The sequence below is a fragment of the Rana temporaria genome, chromosome 6 (genome assembly GCF_905171775.1).
Source record: "Rana temporaria chromosome 6, aRanTem1.1, whole genome shotgun sequence".
Taxonomy (NCBI): domain Eukaryota; kingdom Metazoa; phylum Chordata; class Amphibia; order Anura; family Ranidae; genus Rana; species Rana temporaria.
This window is the reverse complement of record NC_053494.1, coordinates 95,730,332-95,750,428: the sequence shown is the minus strand read 5'-3', so window position 1 is coordinate 95,750,428 and position 20,097 is coordinate 95,730,332. Positions and strand designations below refer to the sequence as shown.

At 45.5% G+C, this 20,097-nt stretch overlaps 1 protein-coding gene across 6 annotated transcripts in view; it reads right to left on the bottom strand.

Annotated features, from left to right (window-relative positions):
- Positions 1-20,097, bottom strand: part of NPRL3 (NPR3 like, GATOR1 complex subunit) — a 235,483-nt gene that overhangs the window by 130,586 nt on the left and 84,800 nt on the right. For all 6 annotated transcript variants that reach the window (XM_040357013.1, XM_040357018.1, XM_040357014.1 and 3 more), the window contains one exon: positions 8,505-8,583. In XM_040357013.1, coding sequence (XP_040212947.1) covers positions 8,505-8,583 — 79 coding nt within the window. The remainder of the gene's footprint in view (positions 1-8,504; positions 8,584-20,097) is intronic.

The following is a 20,097-nucleotide window of genomic DNA, read 5'->3' as shown; positions in this document are numbered from 1 at the left end:
TCTTGTACCCTCTGACCCGGATGCCATGGTACAATACCGAGGTACGCCCGCTAACTTATCGGTGTTTGGAACTATAAACAATTATTGCCCAAAAACCCGTTTGGGGGAAAAAAATGCCTTCTCTCCCTTTGATGGATTTTTTCTTTTTTTTTTTTTCAAACCCTAGAAAGAAAAAACATTCTGTCCCCCTTAGTAGTATTGCCAAAAAAAAAAACACTGCTGAGATAGAAAAGAACAGCCTATTTCTAGGCTTCAAGACAGTCTTATGAAGACTGTAATATCTTTTTTGGCCACTGTGTGTCCTCGGCGCCCCGTGCTGCCGCTCTGGTCTCTTCCTCCTCAGTTCCAGCATAAACTGAGCTGATGGAACGAAAAAGGAAGGGCCGCCCCTTCCTTAAACCAACTGACCCGCCCTTCCCCCCTCAGCTAACGGCGCGAAATTGCGCTCATAACACGGAGGCGCGCGCGCCGACGGGGGGGGGGGGGGGTGGGGTCTAGGGAGCCCACGAGGAGGCCAGCGTTTGCCTGTCATCCAGGCTAGGAGGAAGAACCAATGCAGCATCGCCTGGAGGCTTGCAGGTAAGCACAGCTCTCTTTAACACACACACAGCCACTCAATGCTTTTCAATACTACCAGGGAGGTCACCTCTTATGGGGAAACAACACATAAAGCCATCCTATCATTAAGATATGTGACTTACTTTGCCAGATGCAGCGCATAACTTTAGGCATGTCCCCTGTGACCCCCCAGAAAAACCTGCTAAGAACCAAGTTCCGCAAGTTTCCCCTCACTTACCTGCTCCATGCCGCAGGACTTTGCCAAGCAAGAGGCCCAATCTTCCCCCATCTCCGTGGGGCTGTCTAGACCTTCAGGCCCTGGGTTCCTATGAAGGATCCACTGTCCTGGGCCCATATAGCACTCTGGCAACAGAAACATTAGGCCCCCAAAGGTTTCCAAGTTCTGGGCCCAGGGTCCAGCTCTCTAAAAAGAAAAGCATTATGGGCTATACCCCAAGGGTTTGGGGTCCGGTTACTGACCACTTTAGCGCTGAGGCCTTTGGACAGAACCGGTTAGCTCACCTAATCCCAAGGATGCGGAGGCAAGCTAAACCATGACCAACACCTAAGACACTGGCGTAAAAACTGGGGTACTCCTCCTATGGGAGGGGGTTATATAGGGAGGGGCATTTCCTGTTTGAGATTGCCAGTGTCCATCACCTGAAGGTACTCCATATAACCCATATAGTAATGAATATGCCGCTCTGTGTCCCGTGATGTACGATAAAGAAAAAGCGCCTCAATGTGCTTGGTTGCTACTAGTAACTAACATCCACCATATTACCCTGCTGCCAGACCTCCACCCATCACCTCAGAGACAATGAACAGTCATTTGCGTTTTGTTTATTGGGGGATATAACTTGGTTGGGGTAAGGGGGGTATGGGATGCCCATAGAACATGTTGCTTTGCCATCATATTTAGTGAACATTGATGAATTGGTTTAGCCTTGAAGAACTGATGTACTTCTAACAAACATTTACAGTCTCTTCCCCTGCATATCACCATGCAGGCTATTGCTCCTCCTCCTCTGCACTAGCTCCTGCAGACTGTTGCTCCCAGGACTTCTCTTCTCCTGCACAAATTTCCACTGTAAAACCATTAGATCCTGTCCCATCTTCATTATAACAAAAATAATCCCAACTTGCTGGCTGTAGTTGCTGCATGATTACTAGGCCAGAGGCCTGCAGTACCTCTCCCTGGAGGCCTAGTGATCTAACAGCTTGTACTGACTGATGGACTACTGATCGAAGTTAGCCCAACTTACAAATCCTGTGCCCTAAGGCCGCATCGATTTGACAATTCCCCACAAGCTCTCCTCCGTTCCAGGACTCCTCACCAATGACTGTGTAAAGATGAGAACTTCATCCATGACCGTGCAAGGATGAAGTTCCCTCCCAGACTTTCTGGCATGCCTCGGCAACAAGCACTCCACTGTGGTACACTCACTGACCTTCTTCGGCCGAGTCTATGATGGAGAACTTTATCTGGACATATGTTCCGACAGCCTCTCTCCAGCCCCTCTGATCCAGGAATTCCTCATCAATGACCGTGTAACGATGAAGACTTCACCCAAGACCGTGTAAGGGTAAAGTTCCCTGACAGCTCTCCCGGACTCGGCGCACCCCCTAGATGGGGCGGCCTCCCGTCACTGCCTAGTACTCCATTCTCCACTTCTCCCGGCTCACAGACTTCCCCCAGTGGCATGTTACTTCAGCTTATATGGGAGGCCTGTCCACTGCCAATACCAACTGGGGATTTGTCAGGGCTCCTCACATGAGCTCTCTGCCATTTCAGTCCTAGGCTCTGCCCCTCATCCAGAAGATTCTCCCTGTAAGCATGGGAGGCACCTCAGAACTAGAGAATAGGTGGCCACACCCACTGCTACACTAACCACTCCCTGCCCCCAGATCAAAACAGACAGACTTAGCCTGAAGCATAGGCCTGCCTAAATTTAGTTGCGCTGACAGTTTCCCTAGAAAACTTACGTTAGATCTACCGGTAACGGTATTTCTACGAGCCTTCCAGGACGGCACACCAGAGAGATGAGGGCTCCTCCCACAGGAAACACAATCAATTGACAAGTTTGTTATAAGTCCCCACCCACCCCCTTGCTCCTCAGTATTTATTAAAGTAATCTTGAACTGGTTCACAAGGGGCACCCCCATAGGTACTTACCATCTAGCATATAGCTTACCTTTTCCTTTTTTCACATAGGGTGGGTAGTAGGCCTGCCGTCCTGGAAGGCTCGTAGAAATACCGTTACCGGTAGATCTAACGTAAGTTTTCTCCTAACGCCTTCCAGGACGGCACACCAGAGAGGATATTAAAGAACCTCAGGCCTACCTCAGGGTGGGACCACAGCTTGGAGGACCTTCCGACCGAAAGCCAGGTCTTGCTGTGACAACAATTCTACACGGTAGTGCTTCAAGAAGGTGTGATGACTTGACCAGGTAGCCGCACTACGGATTTGGTCCCAGGAGGCACCTGCTTTCTCAGCCCAGGATGTCGCCAGAGATCTGGTTGAATGAGCTTTGATATTAAGTGGAGCTGGTTCTCCTGCGCACTGATAAGCCTCTGAGATAGCTTCTCTAATCCATTTTGAGACTGATGGCTTTGAGGCCTGCAGTCCCTTCCTGGCTCCAGCATAGAGAATTAGGAGATGGTTAGATTTCCTAAAACTTTTAGTTCTCTCTAGATAATTAAGAAGACATCTTCTTACATCCAAACAATGAAACTTAAATTCCTTCTCGTTCTTTGGTTCTGAACAAAAGGACGGCAATATTATTTCTTGCGTCCTGTTGGGTAAGGATGCTACTTTAGGTAGGTATAGGGGATCTGCCCTAAGAGTGACCCTGTCTGGTTGTACCCTAAGGAAAGGCTCTTTCATGGACAGAGCTTGCAGATCTCCCACCCTCCTAGCTGTAGTAATAGCGAACAGAAAGGCTAATTTTAAAAGTAAGAAACCTAAAGGAAACTTTCTCTAAAGGTTCAAAAAGGGGGCATAGATAATGACTCTAATACCCTAGTAAGGTCCCAGGGCGGACAGATATTTCTAAGGACGGGGGACATCCTTTCCCTAGCTAGTAAGAATCTCTTAACTAGGTCGTCCTTAGCTAATCTTTTGTCCAGGTAAACGGAGAGGGCTGCTACCTGTACCCGAAGGGTGCTAACCTTAAGCCCGGCGTCTGCTCCATCCTGGAGAAAATCCAGGATAACCGGAACCGACTGGGAAGACACTTGTCTTTTTCTACTCCAGGTCTGGAAAGTTTTCCATACTTTTGAGTAGATTTTTCTGGTGATCGGCTTTCTACTTGCAAGGAGAGTATTTATCACCTTTTCTGAACAACCTTTTTGTTTCAGGATCTGGCGCTCACTAACCAGGCTGTTAGTTGAAAAAATTCTGGTCTCGGATGAAAAACTGGACCCTGCCTGAGGAGATCGACTCTGGCTGGCAGTTTCAGAGGTTCTGCTACTGACATGAATCTCAGATTCGCAAACCACGTCCTCCTTGGCCACCATGGGGCAATAAGGAGGACCTGACCGGGGGACCTGCTGATTTTCTGGAGTACCCGCGGAATTAGCGCCAGGGGTGGGAAGGCGTATGCCAGTCTGAAGTGCCAATTCTGGGACAACGCGTCCAGGCCCTCGGAATCCCGTTCTACGGAGGTTGAGAAGTACCTGTTCACTTTCCTGTTCTTCCGGTTTGCGAACAGGTCTATGTCTGGTTCGCCAAACTGAAGAACTAGGGCCTGAAAGACTTCGGGATTCAGTTCCCATTCTCCCTGTCTTATCTGTTGGCGACTGAGGAAGTCCGCTTCTATGTTGTCTGTCCCCTTTATATGTATGGCTGAGATGGAGATGACCTTTTTCTCTGCCCAACCCAGAATTTCCATGGTTAGTTCCAATAAGGGGCCGGATCTGGTACCGCCTTGGTGGTTCAGGTAGGCTACTACTGTAGCGTTGTCTGAGCTCACCTGAACCTCCCTGTCCTTGACATCTTGTTGGAAAGCCTTCAGGGCTTCTCCCACTGCTCTGAGTTCCCTGAAATTGGAAGATTGGCGAGCTAGAAGGTGGCTCCATCTTCCCTGGGCTTTTTTCCCCCCCAAGTGGGCACCCCACCCCCATGTGCTGGCATCCGTAGTTAATTTTACCGGATCCCATTGGGCCCAAGGTCGACCTTCCCTTAAGTTTTGGTGACTGGTCCACCACTCTAGGGATGACAGGACCTGAGGGGTGAGTAGAATCTCCTGATCCAGGGATTCCTTCTTTTTGTCCCAGGAGGACAGAAAGAAAAAATGGAGTGTCCTGGCATGCAACTGGGACCAGACTACCGCTGGTATGGTTGCAGACATTAACCCTAGGACTCTCATAACTGACCTCCTGGGAAGTCTGGGGAATTTCACCAGATTCTCTGCTGCTGACGCCAATTTTTTTATTTTTTCCTCTGGCAGAAAAAGCGTCTGAAGCCTGGAGTCTATAGTGTAGCCCAGGAATATTTTCACCTGTTCTGGTATGAGGGAGGACTTCTCTAGATTGATAATCCAGCCTAGGCTTTTTAATACCTCCATAACTTTGTTGGTATCCCTCTGAACCTGTGATTCTGTCTGACCGGAGATCAGCAGATCGTCCAGGTACAGTATAAGGCATACCCCTTGTAGATGTAGGAAGGCTATTGCTTCTGCCAGTATCTTTGTAAAGATTCTGGGACTGGAGGTTAGGCCGAAGGGCAGTGCCCTGAACTGCCAATGGCGGATTTCCTTCCCTACCACGACCGCAAACCTCAAAAGCGCCTGATGGTCCACGTGAATTGGTACGTGCAAGTAGGCGTCCTTCAGGTCTATGGTCGTCATGAAGGCTCCCTTCATGAGGTCCTTTCTTACTGAGTAAATACTCTCCATGGAAAACCTTTTTTGTTCCAAAAATTTGTTTAGTTTTCTCAGGTTTACTATCAGGCGGAATTTTCCTGATGGTTTCTGAACCACAAACACGTGGGAATAAAAACCCCCGGTATTGCTGTTCCACTGGCACTGGTGTTATTACTAGCTGCTCTGCCAGCTCCTGAATCCCTTCCAAGAGGGCCTTTCTTTTTAGGGTATCCTTGGGGAGCTGCGTGAGGGTGATCATAGGGGGGGAGGGGTAATAAATTCCAGGCGGAACCCGTCCTTTATAATTTTGCGTATGTAGGGACTGTCTGACATGCTTTCCCACTGTTGTACAAACTGGGACAGCCTCCCCCCACTTTGACCTCGGCGTCACTTGGTTTGTTTAGCGTCAGTTTTTGCCAGGGGGAAAGAGCAAGTTATTCTTTTTGTTCCCTTTGCCATAAAACCAGCGCCTGTTGGGTTCTTCCGGGGGACCTGCTTCCCCTTTGATGTGACGTCCCCTTTCCAAGCCTTAACCCAGATAGCCCGCCTGGCCGAGTTGATCAAGGCCGCTGTCTTGGCTGAAGCTTTAGCAGTCTCCAGAGCGGCATCTGCTAAGTACGCGACAGCTTTCCCTATCAAAGATAGAGACCCCAAGATTTCCTCAGACTCCGTAAACTGGGCAAGGTGTTCCGCCAGTTTCTCTACCCAGAGGTCTGCATTCCTGGCTACACAGGCAGCAGCTAAGGCCGGGGCCATAGAAGCTGTGTTAGCCTCCCAGGCTTTTCTTAGGAGTGATTCGGCCCTACGATCCATTAGGTCCTTAATACTGCCAGCATCTTCAAATGAAAGGTCTGACAGTTTTGTGACCTGAGACAGTTTGGGGAGTTTGAAGAAGACTTCCCCAACAGACTGGTGGAACGGGTACTTCCGTTTCCAGGTCTTCTGAGTGGTCAGTCTCCTTTCTGGATTTTTCCACTCTTGTAAGATTATTTATTTTAGTGATTGGTGAAGAGGAAAGACTCTATCCTGTGTTTCACTGAGCCCCCTATACACCTTATCCTGTGCAGAGGTCGTTCTGGGAACCTCTGGAATCTCTTCAGTGGCATAAATTGCCTGAAGGAGACTGTCCACATCCTCTGCTGAGAAGAGGAACCTTTTCAATTTTCCTTCCTCCTGAGACACAACTGAGTCTCTATCTTCCTCACCCTCTGAGCTGTGTCTAGTGACCTGGCTCATAACCTCACTTTCCTCTTCTTCCTGATCATGAAAAAAGATTTGGGAGGGTAGGAAAGGGGTACTGGGTCCTGCAAGGAGACTTCCTTGGGAGGGCAGACCCTCTCTAGGGACAGGTTCCTCCGTATTAGGGGCCGTGGCTGCTGTAGCCGTCTCCCTGAAAGCTCTAACCGTAGCCAACATTTCGGACTGCATTGATAAGAGAAAATTTTTCATCATGGCAGCCGCTTCTTTCCCAGCCAGCTGGTTAATACACTTGTGGCAGAAGGGTTTGGTGTGGGATTTTGGGAGCTTATCTTTACAGTTTCCGCACTTTTTAGAGGAACTGTAACTAGCTGAGGCTGAGGATTGAGCAGAGGCCCCCTGGGTTACACCGGGAGATTCTGTTAGAGAGGAAACATAATAAACAGTAATGTTATTCCCACCCGCTCGGGGCTGCAGGCTGTACTGGGGAGAAAAGAGAGAGAGAACGAGGAAGGCAGCCGATACCAGCTGTATCCTGAAGTTCAGGAACTCTCACACTCCTCTTTTCTCCCTTTCCAGGGGGGACAGTACTCACCGACCCCCGATCTGGATTTGGTTGCCGCAGCGCTTGTCTTCCCGTCCTCTTCCAACATGAGGAGGTTGACTGGGTCCTTGGCTTGCCGGTACCTGCTGTAGGGTTTATCCGCCGCCGACCCCCGCCGCTCTCCACGCCGAAGCGTCACTTCCGGGTTGCCGTGTAGGAAACGCCCACTCTCCGGTGACGCGCTTCCTGTTCCTCTCAGAGCGAGGCCTGAAGCGCAATGCTCCTTTGCAAACCCCCCCGGGAAGGAGAGATCAGCAGCGTGGCGGCTTTTTTGCAGAGGGACGATGGCTTTTTCACCATAGCTCAGAGCGCCCATGCATATCTTTGTGGCGACCTGTGAGCGACCGAAGCCAACAGGTTAGTTCAGCTCTCCCCGGCCTCCCTAAACCTGCCTCAACAGGGGTACCCTTCGACCTCACCGTCTCCAGGTAACAGAAAAAAAACAAACGTGTTGCTGTGTTCGGGAAGAAACACAATCAATACTGAGGAGCAAGGGGGTGGGTGGGGACTTATAACAAACTTGTCAATTGATTGTGTTTCCTGTGGGAGGAGCCCTCATCTCTCTGGTGTGCCGTCCTGGAAGGCGTTAGGAGAAAAACCCAATTTTAGCACCTACCTATGGTAGAGGGTGCTAAATATTTTTTTTACTGCTCAGCTTTGTAATGAATACAACTATGCTTGTAGTGAGAGCTCCTGAAGTGGAGAATTATTCATAAAGAAGGCTCAAGATAAGTGAATTTTCCTAATAAAGAAAAACTCAGTTATTCTTATTACAGTACCACAGACTGCAGCAAAACGGAACAGGAGCCACCTAACTTTGACAGTATATTACTGTTTAATAAATCTGAAAAGTAAAGATTTACTTACTTGGTAAGTCAGAATGAGGCTTCTATTCCCTTTGCTGCAGTCTGTGTTTTTCAGTCATAACAAGAGCTTCGGTCTGACACCCCTCTAACTCCCTGTATTAGAGCTCTGCGGTGAGCTGCCTGGGCATTTTTTAACTTTCCCTGGCACAGAAGCAGACACGCCCCCTTACTCTGCGTAGCTAGTGATGGCACTTGTCTCAGGGAAGTACCTAAATCCAGAGAAAAGCAATACCAATCATTTTCTATATGTCTCCTTGCTAGATGTATGGTCAGAAAAGTGTGGGAAGGTGGGGGTGGTTGGGAGCGACTGCGCTGTCAGCCATGCTATTTCAGCAAAAAAGACAAGTCTAGAAAAAAGGATAAAAAAAAAAAAAAAAAAATCCAATTTCACAAAATACTCAAACATTAAATACCTGTCATATGCTTCCTTTAGGTCTCTCGCCAGCTTGCTTTTTGGTAAAATATGGTGAAATGGTGACTGTGGTCCCCCATCTGGAAAAAAAAAAAAGGTTTTAATATTCTACTAAATATACACGAATTAGGACATGTAGAGAAATTCATTATGGTTTGTGTCCTTGTAAAAACACACCAACGTTTACAGCTGAGTTTGTATTGAATTCAATGAAGAAAGCATTGTAAGAGAGAGAATGAAGATGGTCACTATGGGGGGAATTTTTTTTTGACTTGCCTGTAAACTCCATCTTAGAGTATAGCACAAGACACATCAAAACTATTCATAGGCCCTGGGTTTTAGGCTGGTACATTCTTGTGCTTGAACACTGGACATGTGCCCTGGGCCTTCCCCTTATAACCCTACCAGTATTTTGACAAGCAGCGCAGAGAAAAAAAACGGAATAAAAGGGGAGGGTGGCCTTTAACCATACAGTATAGAACACATAATATTCATAGACCCTGAGATGTACCCAAGCAAAGAATGAGAAGAGTGGGCAACAAAAAGAAAACACGCAATTGTGCCAAACAGGCTCAACACTAACAAGAATCATTGGACTTAAAGCGGCGTTCCACCCAAAAGTGGAACTTCCGCTTATATGGTTCCTCCCGCCTCCGGTGTCACATTTGGCACCTTTCAGTGGGGATGGGGGGGTGGCAACCCCCCTAGGAGTCGATCCAAAGATTGGCTGGGGTGCCGGCATTGTGGGCTCCCTGGACAGGTAAGTGTCCCAATATTAAAAGTCAGCAGCTACAGTATTTGTAGCTGCTGATTTTTACATAATTTTTTTGGGCTGGACCACCTCTAACTCACAGGGCTCATGAAAGAACCTTGTGGCCAAAAACTGCATCCATATAGGACTGCACATCCGCCTGGTAGAACTCGGAAAAGGTATGAACAGAAGACCAGGTGGCAACAGAGGCTTGATGTCAGAACACCTAGGAAATTAGGACTAATGTAGGAGTGGCCTATCCTTTAGGGTCTTAGCTCTTGAGAGGAGTTGCCTTATCCAGTAAGAAAGATAAAATGCATACGCCACATCCCTGTAATATACCACCTAGATTGGTGGGTGCGTTCCCCTACATATGTAATTTAAAAGCACCCAAAAGCAAAGGAAAAAGAAGGAAAAAAACACAAAATATATTTTTTTAATCAATCCAACTTACAAATCTACATGACCCCCTTCCTCCCCATGACCTAATCAAAAATCCAACTGTGGGAGATAATAATCCATAAAAATGCTGTTACAATATGTTTATACCCGATCCTAGTGTGTGGGCACTCAAAAGGTATTAAACTTGTGGACCGGATTTGCACTGGGGTAGGTTCCAGACCTTTAATGGTTTAAAACAAAAATATAATCTGCCTAATTCATATATGTTCAGGTTTCTGTCACCTAAGACATCCTTTCACCACTCAATTTGAGAACTCTTACATGGCTTTCTATACTTCAACTCAAGGATTTGCTCAGAGACGAATCTATGATCAAACCTTTGTCCAACATATATAAAGAATTGCTCCTCAATGTTCACACAGGATTGGAAACTCTCAACGCCAAGTGGGTGGGGAGGAGGATTAGCCTACACTAGATAAAGAAGATTAGGAAGAAATGTGGCTTCTGCTAGGGACAGACTAGTAGTTACACAAAATATATCTATCTACTCCAGCATCCTGCTGAAGGTGCGCCTCACCCTCAGCAGACTTTATCCATCTATTTTGGTGCTGTCCCCAGATAAAAACTTTTTAGAATGAGGTTACAACATTTATTTTAACTGTCACTACCATTCAGATCCCATTGACAGTGGAAGTGTGTTTGCTAGGACTTGTCGACCCATCGGCTCCTCACCGGGCAGTCAGAACCCTTCTGGAGTTACTACTATATTATGTACGCAAAGCCATTCTCCTCAGGTGGAGATCCTCTTCTGCACTAGAGGTCGACCGATATGGGTTTTTCTCTGGCCGATACCGATGCCGATATTTAGAATTTGGGGCGGCCGATGGCCGATATATGATGCCGATTTTTGCGGCCGATATTTTAGGCCGATTTTTTATTTTTTGGCAGGTGGCGCTAATTGGCACTGGCAGATTGCACTGGATGGAACCAATTGGCAAAAGCAGATGGCACTGATTGGCAGGTGGCACTGAATGGCACTGGCAGGTGGCACTGGTTGGCACGTGGCACTAAGGTGGCAGTGGCAGGTGGCACTAATTGGCACTGGCAGGTGGCACTAATTGGCACTGGCAGGTGGCACTAATTGGCACTGGCAGGTGGCACTAATTGGCATGTGGCACTGGATGGTACTGGCAGGTGGCACTAATTGGCAATAGTTAGCACTGGCAGATGGCACTGGTTGGCACTGGCAGGTGGCACTAATTGGCAGGTGGCACTGGATGGCCTTGGCAGGTGGCACTAGTTGGCACTAGCAGGTGGCACTGGATGGCACTGGCAGATGGCACTGGATGGCATTGGCAGGTGGCACTGGATGGCATTGGCAATGCCAGGTGGCACTGGATGGCACTAGATGGCATTAGCAGGTGGCACTGGATGGTATTGGCAGGTGGCACTGGATGGCGTTGCCACTGGCAGGTGGCACTGGATGGCATTGACAGGTGGCACTGGATGGCATTAACAGATGGCACTAGTTGGCATTGGCAGGTGGCACTAGTTGGCATGGCATTGGCAGGTGGCACTGGCCGGCTTGGCATTAGCAGATGGCACTGGCAGGTTTCACAGCACATAATGTAGCGGATAATGTGTGAAACTCTCTATACAGTTTCACAACTGCTGCAGAGAGAAAGGAGCTCAGATTCATTGCGATGTTGAAGGTGGGCGGGACCCGGGTTGGGCAGGGCTCAGCTGTCCACCAGCCAATGGGATGAGATCATTGGCTGGATAGCTGCTGAGTCCCGCCCACCCCGGGTCCCGCCCACCTTCAACATCGCAACGAATCTGAGCTCCTCTCTCTCTCTGCAGCAATTGTGAAACTGTATGAAGAGAGAGTTTCACACATTCAGCTACATTATGTGCTGTGAAACTGTGAGAGCAGAGAGAGAGAGGAGCTCAGATTCATCGTGATGTTGGAGGTGGGCGGGACCCAGCAGCTATCCAGCCAATGATCTCATCCCATTGGCTGGTGTTGGACAGCTGAGTCCCGCCCACCCCGGGTCCCGCCCACCCCGACATCAGCCCGACAGCTCCATTCTCCTTCACACACACGGCACTGCTCTGCAGACAGTGTGGAGAAGGGAGGGGGAACCCCATGTTCCTCCTTCCTTCTCCACACTCTGCTGATGCAGATCTGCTAAATATCGGCCACATTTGGATAATAATCGGCCGATGCCGATTTCTCCAAAATGACTGAATATCGGCCCGATATATCGGCCGGCCGATATATCGGTCGACCTCTATTCTGCACCCTCAATTAACTTTTGAAAACAGTCAGTCAATTTAGCCTTGCCATTATATAAGGCCACTTAGCAGTCTCGCGGTTGTGCTTAGAAATTTTCACAAAGTATGGGATATATGGGTAGAATCCACATCTACAAATGCAGATTCTCTGGATGACTAGTCAGTACTTTGAAATGTAATTACCCATAACTCATGTAGTGGAACTGTACATATTTGCTTTACTTGGTGGATATTTCACTGGGTCTCTAAGATTTGGGGGACTCTATATCAATCAGTCAAGCTCTGAAGGCTGTTTGTGGAAACATAAAATCCCTGTGCTCCAGCCTGTACAGATGGTCCAAGTGTACTAAGTTTTGGTAATTTCTCAGTCTAAGCATAAAGCTTCCCATACAATGAGTTTGGCTGGAGCTTATTAGTCCTGAACAAATGTTTCTAACGATCATCATATCCATCTAAATTCTGTAGTATAAACCACAGGTCCCCTGTAATGTGTGGTCCCAGGAAGGGCTTCCAAGGTTTTACCGAGGTTGCACAGATCAGGGTGCACTGCTTCTATTGTTTTTGACTATGTCCTGCAAGTGCACCTCTCCAGGGCTTTCACACTGGGGCTGCAGGGGAGGCATATTTCATGTGCTTTACAGGTGCTATTTTTATCCCTTTAGCGCCTGAAAAATGCCTCCAGTGTGAAAGGGGTCTTAGAGACGTGCAGAAACGTACAGTAAGGATTCTATTTTGCACTTTGTGAAAGGGAAAAAAATGGTCCAGAATTAGATTTTATTTCAAGTGCATATATATTTGTATCCACCTTTAAACACACACCAAGCTGTCCAGAAATATTGACAGTTGAATAAAACAGTTGTACCGGAAAGATTGTTTAAACCATCAGCTTTTCTTTATATGGTTTTACCAAAAGAAAAACAAAAAAATACTGCTGTCAAGTGTGTTCCTTGAGACAGGCATGTGTTTGTTGCTTACTTAAATTGGATGTAAACCCTCACATATACCCAGTGAAGTGAACAGCTTCAGATGATACACAGTGGTGAAACAAATCCTCCTACACAAGTTTTACATGTATATCTACGGTCTTCAGCTTTATATACGGTTTAAAGAGTGCACATCATGTTAGAATTTTCACTTCCTCATTCAGCAGTAGCAGTGTAGTTTTGGATTACACTGGAAGACAGCTGATTGGAGGAAAGGCACACACCCCCCTAAACAGTAAAGTTAGCCCAATTTTTTGTATAATGTAAAAGATGATGTAGAGAATGGCGATCCTTATTCTAAGCAAAAAAAATGTTATTCTCATTTTAGCCAGAATCGTGCAGCTCTAGTACATGCTGTGTTTGGAAGTGTAAAGTGGTTCTAAAGGTTTAAGATTTTTTACCCTCCTGCATTCTATGCATGAAGGTTAAAAAAAAAAAAAAAAAAAGCTTCCTCTGTGCAGCATTCCTCCATGCCCCCCAATACTTTCCTGAGCCCCATCTTGATCCAGTGATGTGCATAAGAGCCTATTTTGGGAGTCTCCCTCCTCAATGGCTGAGTCAGCAGCAGGAGCCATTGGTTTCCGCTGCTGTCAATCACAGCCAGTGAGCCAATGAAGAGAGAAAGGGGGCTGGGCCGAATCGCAGCTCTGTGTGTGAATGGACATGCAAAGTCGTGGCTCGGAAACAAGCCTGCTTGGGAGCCCCACTGCAAGCTGCTTGCTTTTTAGGGCATTTGGCTGGAGGGAGGGGGCAAGAGCGCAGGTGGGGGGATGCAAGAAGAGAATTGCGGCTACTCTGTGTAAGTAGCAGAGCAGATAACATAACCCGTTTTATTATTTTAAAAACAAAAACAAAAAAGTCTTCATTATCACTTTAACCTTCATCCACAAAGGGCTTATTTACTGAAAAATCTGTAAGAGCATGTAACAGTCTTCCACAAATGGTTCTAGTACGTGTAGTAGACTGTTTAAAGTGCATCTGTGACTATGGGCATTAAAATATTTACAAGTTCCCAAGAAGCAGCAAAAGAGCTCCAGGAAAGCGCTCTTATTTACAATTTTACTGAGCACTAAAATTACAACTATGCTTTCTCAAAATGCAGCCGCTTGGTCTGCCCCGCTCCCACTGTGCGCTCACAGAAACCCTTTAATTTGTGAATGGGTTTACATAATACAATAATACTCTGTGATTGGGCAAGAGGAGGAATGGGCAGAAAGAGCACAAAACCTCTGCAGCTGCAGGGACAGAGACCTGAAGGTCCATTGTAAGGCTTGAGTCACACCTATGCATTTTTTGTGCCTTTTGCAGATTTGCACTACAGAATGTGTTCCATAGGAAACAATGTTAAATGGACTGTAGTTCAAATCTGCAAAGCACAAAAAATGCATAGGTGTGAATCAAGCCTAAGAGATCCGGAAGTATAGCGATGGCTGTATTCCTGAGTATCGTATAAAAATGTAAACTGTAAGTAAAAGATACGTCCATGGGGTGGTTTACACCTCGTTGGACTTAACGTGTTTTAAGCCACCATATTTTAAAAGCTGGCTAAATTCCTGGAATTCAATTTAAAAAACATGCTATACTTGCCCTCTCTAGGTGCGTTTATTGCTTTCTGAAAGATTTCAACAAACAATTGAGTCAGTCTTTGGTCAGTTTCCAACAGTTTAGATACACAAGCTTGCGGTTCGTATATTAGATGGCTAGCAGATGGCCAAGATTCTGGCGCAACAGAATGTAATAGGGAAAATGTCACTACTGTGTAGTGAAAGTTTATCAGTGAGCACGGAAAATTACATCTCCCTACATGTTTTAAAGTGCTTTTACTGCTTGTTCAGAATATGTAAACAATCTAGGAACAGGTTTACCTTAAAATAAGAGATGGATTCCTAAGTCTTTGTGTACATAGGATGCTGTTAAACCTCTCCTGAACGATTTAACTTGACAGCTAGAAACTGGCGTCTAAAAATGTCAGTTTAGTCGCATCTACATGCCGCATTTAGCCGCGTTTAGAAGCATTTTTAAAAAAAAGTCTTTAAACGAAACGCTGCTAAACGCGAGTTACCGCGTTTAGTTGCGTTTGGCGCTTGAAATGCCTCTAAACACAGCTTCTGAACAAAAAGCCTCTAAATATTCAACTGCCTACTAAAAACGCCCCTGTGTACATGTACTGATAAGATAACAGAGGATAGTTCAGAAGCAGTTGCCCACCTGCTCCTAAACGCCCGTTTACCAGCAGCAGTGTACATGAGGTCTAAAAGAACAAAATATGAAGGGTTTTACATTTTTACAAAAAGTCATATTGGAATGTTGGTCCAAGGAGTTATCAGATTGCTTTTCCTGTTTCAATCTAACTACACCATTCTAACATTTTGCAACTCATACAATGCTGCAGTAATTAAAAAAAAAATTACCCAGATGGGGCAATTGCCTTAACTTTTAAAACTACACTATTAGGCCTATTGGCATGATTTGATTAGGAAAGAGACTGAAAAGATAGCATTTCTGATGGTTTTTGAAACTTAGGACTCTCCAAAACCATTTTTTTTTCAGAATATATACAATACCAACATAATGTGTGCCACTTTAAAGATTACAACAGGTTTCAAAAACTACACATTTTGGATTCATAGATGGTACTTTTCCCTGATATTTTACAGATTTTTATTGAGTGTACTGCATAAAAGAAACACTAGATGGTAGTATAGTTATTGCGATACGATGCATATATTTAAAGAAGTATGGACTGGTAAAAAGAAAAAAAAAAAAACATATTACAGTGCCTTGTAAATGTTTTCATACCCCTTGAACTTTTCCAAATGTTGTCATGTTACAACCAAAAACTGTAAATCTATTTTATTGGGATTTTATGTGATAGACCAACACAAAGTGGCATAGAATTGTGAAGTAAAAAGAAAATGATAAATGGTTTTCAAATTTTCTTACAAATAAAAAAAAGTCAATACTTTGTAGAACCACCTTTCACTGCAATAAAAATTAGCAAAGTCTTTTTGGGTATGTCTCTACCAGCTTTGCACATCTAGAGAGTGAAATTTTTGCCCATTTTTCTTTGCAAAATAGCTCAAGCTCTGTCAGATTGTATGGCGAGTGTCTGTGCACAGCAATTTTCAAGTCTTGCCATAGATTTTCAATTGGATTTAGGTCTGGACTTCGACTGGGTCATTCTAACACATGAATATGCTTTGATTTAAACCAGCGATCTGCAATTAGCGGACCTCCAGCTGTTGCAAAACTACAAGTCCCACCATGCTTCTGCCTCTGGGTGTCATGCTTGTGGCTGTCAGAGTCTTGCTATGCCTCATGGGACTGGTAGTTCTGCAACAGCTGGAGGTCCGCTAATTGCATATCCCCGATTTAAACCATTCCATTGTAGCTCTGGCTGTATGTTTAGGGTCATTGTCCTGCTGGAAGGTGAACCTCCAACCCAGTCTCAAATCTTTTGCCGACTAACAGACTTTCCTTTAAGATTGCCCTGTATTTGGCTCAATCCATATTGTCATCAACTCTGACCAGCTTCCCTGTCCCTGGTGAAGAAAATCATACCACAACAGAATGCTGCTACCACCATGTTTCACAGTGGGGATGGTGTTTAGTGTGATGTGCAGTATTAGAGTTCCACCACACATGTGACAGACTCACCCAGGACAGAGTCTTTTTGAGGGGACCGACTGCTAGTCTCGTGCCAACCAACTATGGGCTCTGGCATTTGAGGGATCTACAAGGATTTAAAAAGATATTCTTTTATGTAATGGAAAAGGACATTATTAAGGAGGCCATGATGATCTCTGCCAGCTTGGGACTTAGTAGACAGATGTATGTAAAATCAATGCTAATTAATGTGTAAAAGTGGCTGGTGCTGCACTGTTTAAAGCCAATTTAATCCTCTAAACTGGTGAAAATCGATCCAAAAGTGCTAGCGACAATCACTAAAAATACATATGCACACAAATAAGCATAAAGTGATAAGTGCATTAAAAGTGACCTATACGTATACAATATGTGACATATAAAGTGCAATTCAACATCAAACTTCTTCCATGCGATAGATGCAAAAAAACTAAAGGTGCAATAATGATGTGTAACAGCAATGTGCACAGTTGCAAAAACCGTAAATTTCCTCCTCCTATGCAAAACAGCAATGTGCAAAATATGCAATGTGCAAAACGTGCAGCAGATTATATCCTTCTTCGTGCAGGCGACACTCTAATAGCAATGGCCTCTTACCTTTATGAGGCAACTGAATATAATACTGGCAACCATGAGTTATATGCGGTTGCCTCATAACCGCAAGGACCCCTTACTGAAGAAGTCACGTCAATTCGATGCAACACGTATGGGGGGGAAGGAGTCGCAGTGGCTATGTCATCCCGCGAGCATCTTGTTGTTTCTATGCATCCTGAGCCCGCACTGCTTAAGTGCTATGTTTGTGAGTAAGGTTTTAAAGTTTTAATGAGCAAATAAACCATTGTGAAATTCAGAGAGCACTAGATTTTGCCTTTTCTATTCCTATGTGCACGGGACCCCATTGAGGGGATCTGTACTGGCTAGTATCCATCTAATCAGCTGGAGGCAGCACGGACGGAATAGGAGCTCCATGACCAGCTGAATCATTTTTATCCCCGAGAGGGAACCTGCTTTTTCTGACCTTCTGGTGAAACAGGGGTCAGAACGTGAGGTGAGCGGCTAGGATATAGAGGTGGAGGAGAGAACTTGCATTTTCAACATTCAGGCACTAGTGTTGTGCGTTTTTATGCAGAAGACTGAGGACTATATTTGTGCATTTGGCCTTTTAATTTATTTTGAGTGTGTGGACTTTATTGTATTGTTTACAATTCCCATTCAGGGAACATATTTTTTTATTATTGTTTTGGTTCACTATTCCCAGTCAGGGAACACGAATATTTGATTGTGCACTCAGTATCTTGCTACATTGCAAGTTAATCACTTATTCTCATTTAAGGATTGTTAGGGAGTCTTTTTTTATATTTAGGAAGCGCAACACTGTTTTGTTTTGTATATTCTACATGTGAAGTGAACGTATTTTCTGTGTGTGCAGCAGCCAAGTAGGAGGGTATTTTTTCACTTTAAGGATATTGTTATTTGCGCTGATAGAAATTTGTTTCATTGTTTGATAACCCTTTTTACTCCCTAGCAGCTACACCCTAAACCAGGGATAAGCAATTAGCGGACCTCCAGATGTTGCCAAACTACAAGTCCCATGAGGCATAGCGAGACTCTGACAGCATCAAGCATGACACCCAGAGGCAGAGGCATGATGGGACTTGTAGTTTGGCAACAGCTGGAGGTCCGCTAATTGCTTATCCCTGCCCTAAACTATAAGGCTGCTTTCACACTGATCTGCTGAAAAAAAATGCATCAAAACTTGTATCAAATTTTTGTGTTTGTGGTGCGTTTCCTGGGTGCCCATTACCCAGCACCTGTGAAACTTAGACATGTGACTCAACTTGACACAGGTGCATTTTGCTGCATTGAGTATTCATTTCAATGGGAGCATTGCTTTTGAAAGCCACATAATAGATGCTGCAAACAGAACTTTTAAAATGCACTTGCAGTGAAGTGGTGTGAAGAGTCCCATAGGATTTAAAAGGGTAACATTTTTCCTGCGTGTTTTAGTAAGGTAAAAATGCATCAGTGTGAAAGGGCCCTGTGTGATTATATTTTATTTATTTAATTATATATATATATATATATATATATATATATATCCCTCAAAATTTCCACTCGCCTGCTAGCATTTGGCGAGTGGATTTAAGCTGGGGGCGAGTGATGACAGGGCTACATGACCAATCTCCCTCCAATCTGTGCCTACATTTAGAGTCCCGATGAGATTGGCGGCCGAAGAGGAAAGGTGCATGCTCGGGAAAAGTAGTCTGTTGAGCTGCGCACAGGCAGAGCAGTACACAAGTGCTCTCCTTACAATTCTCATTAAGCCATGAGACCTAACAGTATGACCTCTCTGAGCCTGCCCCCCTCCCCTGACCAATGTGCCTGGAGAGCAGAAAGTAATGAGTGAGGTGGAGGATTGCGAAAATGACCACTCTGGTGCAGCGCTCACTGAAAGTTGCCCTGACATGAGAGCGGCAGCCTTCCAGTTTGTGCAATTTTCTTCTCCTTGTGCTCTATGTAAGTGTCCAACAGTTCAGCCTGAGCACTGTGAACAGAGTGGTCTCAATGTGTGCTGTGCAGTGTCAGTCTGCGCTGTGCTATGGTGTCAATGGCTGTGCAGTTGTGTGGATCTCAGCGCTGGATTGTACTCCCTCCCGCTGTGCTGCAGCTCCTCTCCTCACTGCCAGCCTGAATAAAAGGGGGAAGTGGGGACATGCAAGCGTGGAGCCGAACACACAGGCTCCTGATGATGAGATGAATAGGAGAGAGAGAGAGGATGGATGGGAGTTGCAGAGGAGACAGCAAGAGAATGGGGAAGAGACACAGTTCTAGTGCCCTGTCCCTCTGGTCTGCCCCCAGTGCCCTGTCTCTCTGGTCTGCCCCCAGTGCCCTGTCCCTCTGGTCTGCCCCCAGTGCCCTGTCCCTCTGGTCTGCCCCCAGTGCCCTGTCCCTCTGGTCTGCCCCCAGTGCCCTGTCCCTCTGGTCTGCCCCCAGTGCCCTGTCCCTCTGGTCTGCCCCCAGTGCCCTGTCCCATTTTGTTAAAGTTGTTGTAGGTAATATTTAATTTTGTAACTTGATTCTGCATAAAACATTTAACAGTGTCATTCCATGAGATAATCGATGAGGGCGTGTTTACGGGTGCAATTAGGCACAGTGTATGAATTAGGCGGGGGAACTGGTGGCGAGTATATCTCTTGAAGCCTGGCTAGTAGCTCAGGACTTGAAATTTTGAGATATATATATATATGTATGTATGTATGTATGTATGTATGTATGTATGTATGTATGTATGTATGTATATATATATATATATATATATATATATACACATACACACACACACACACATACATTATATATACATATACATATACATATACACACACACACACATTATATATACATATACACACACACACACACACACACACATACATATATATACATATATTATACACACACACACACACACACAAACACTATATATATATATATATATACACACACCCCTAGAGAGT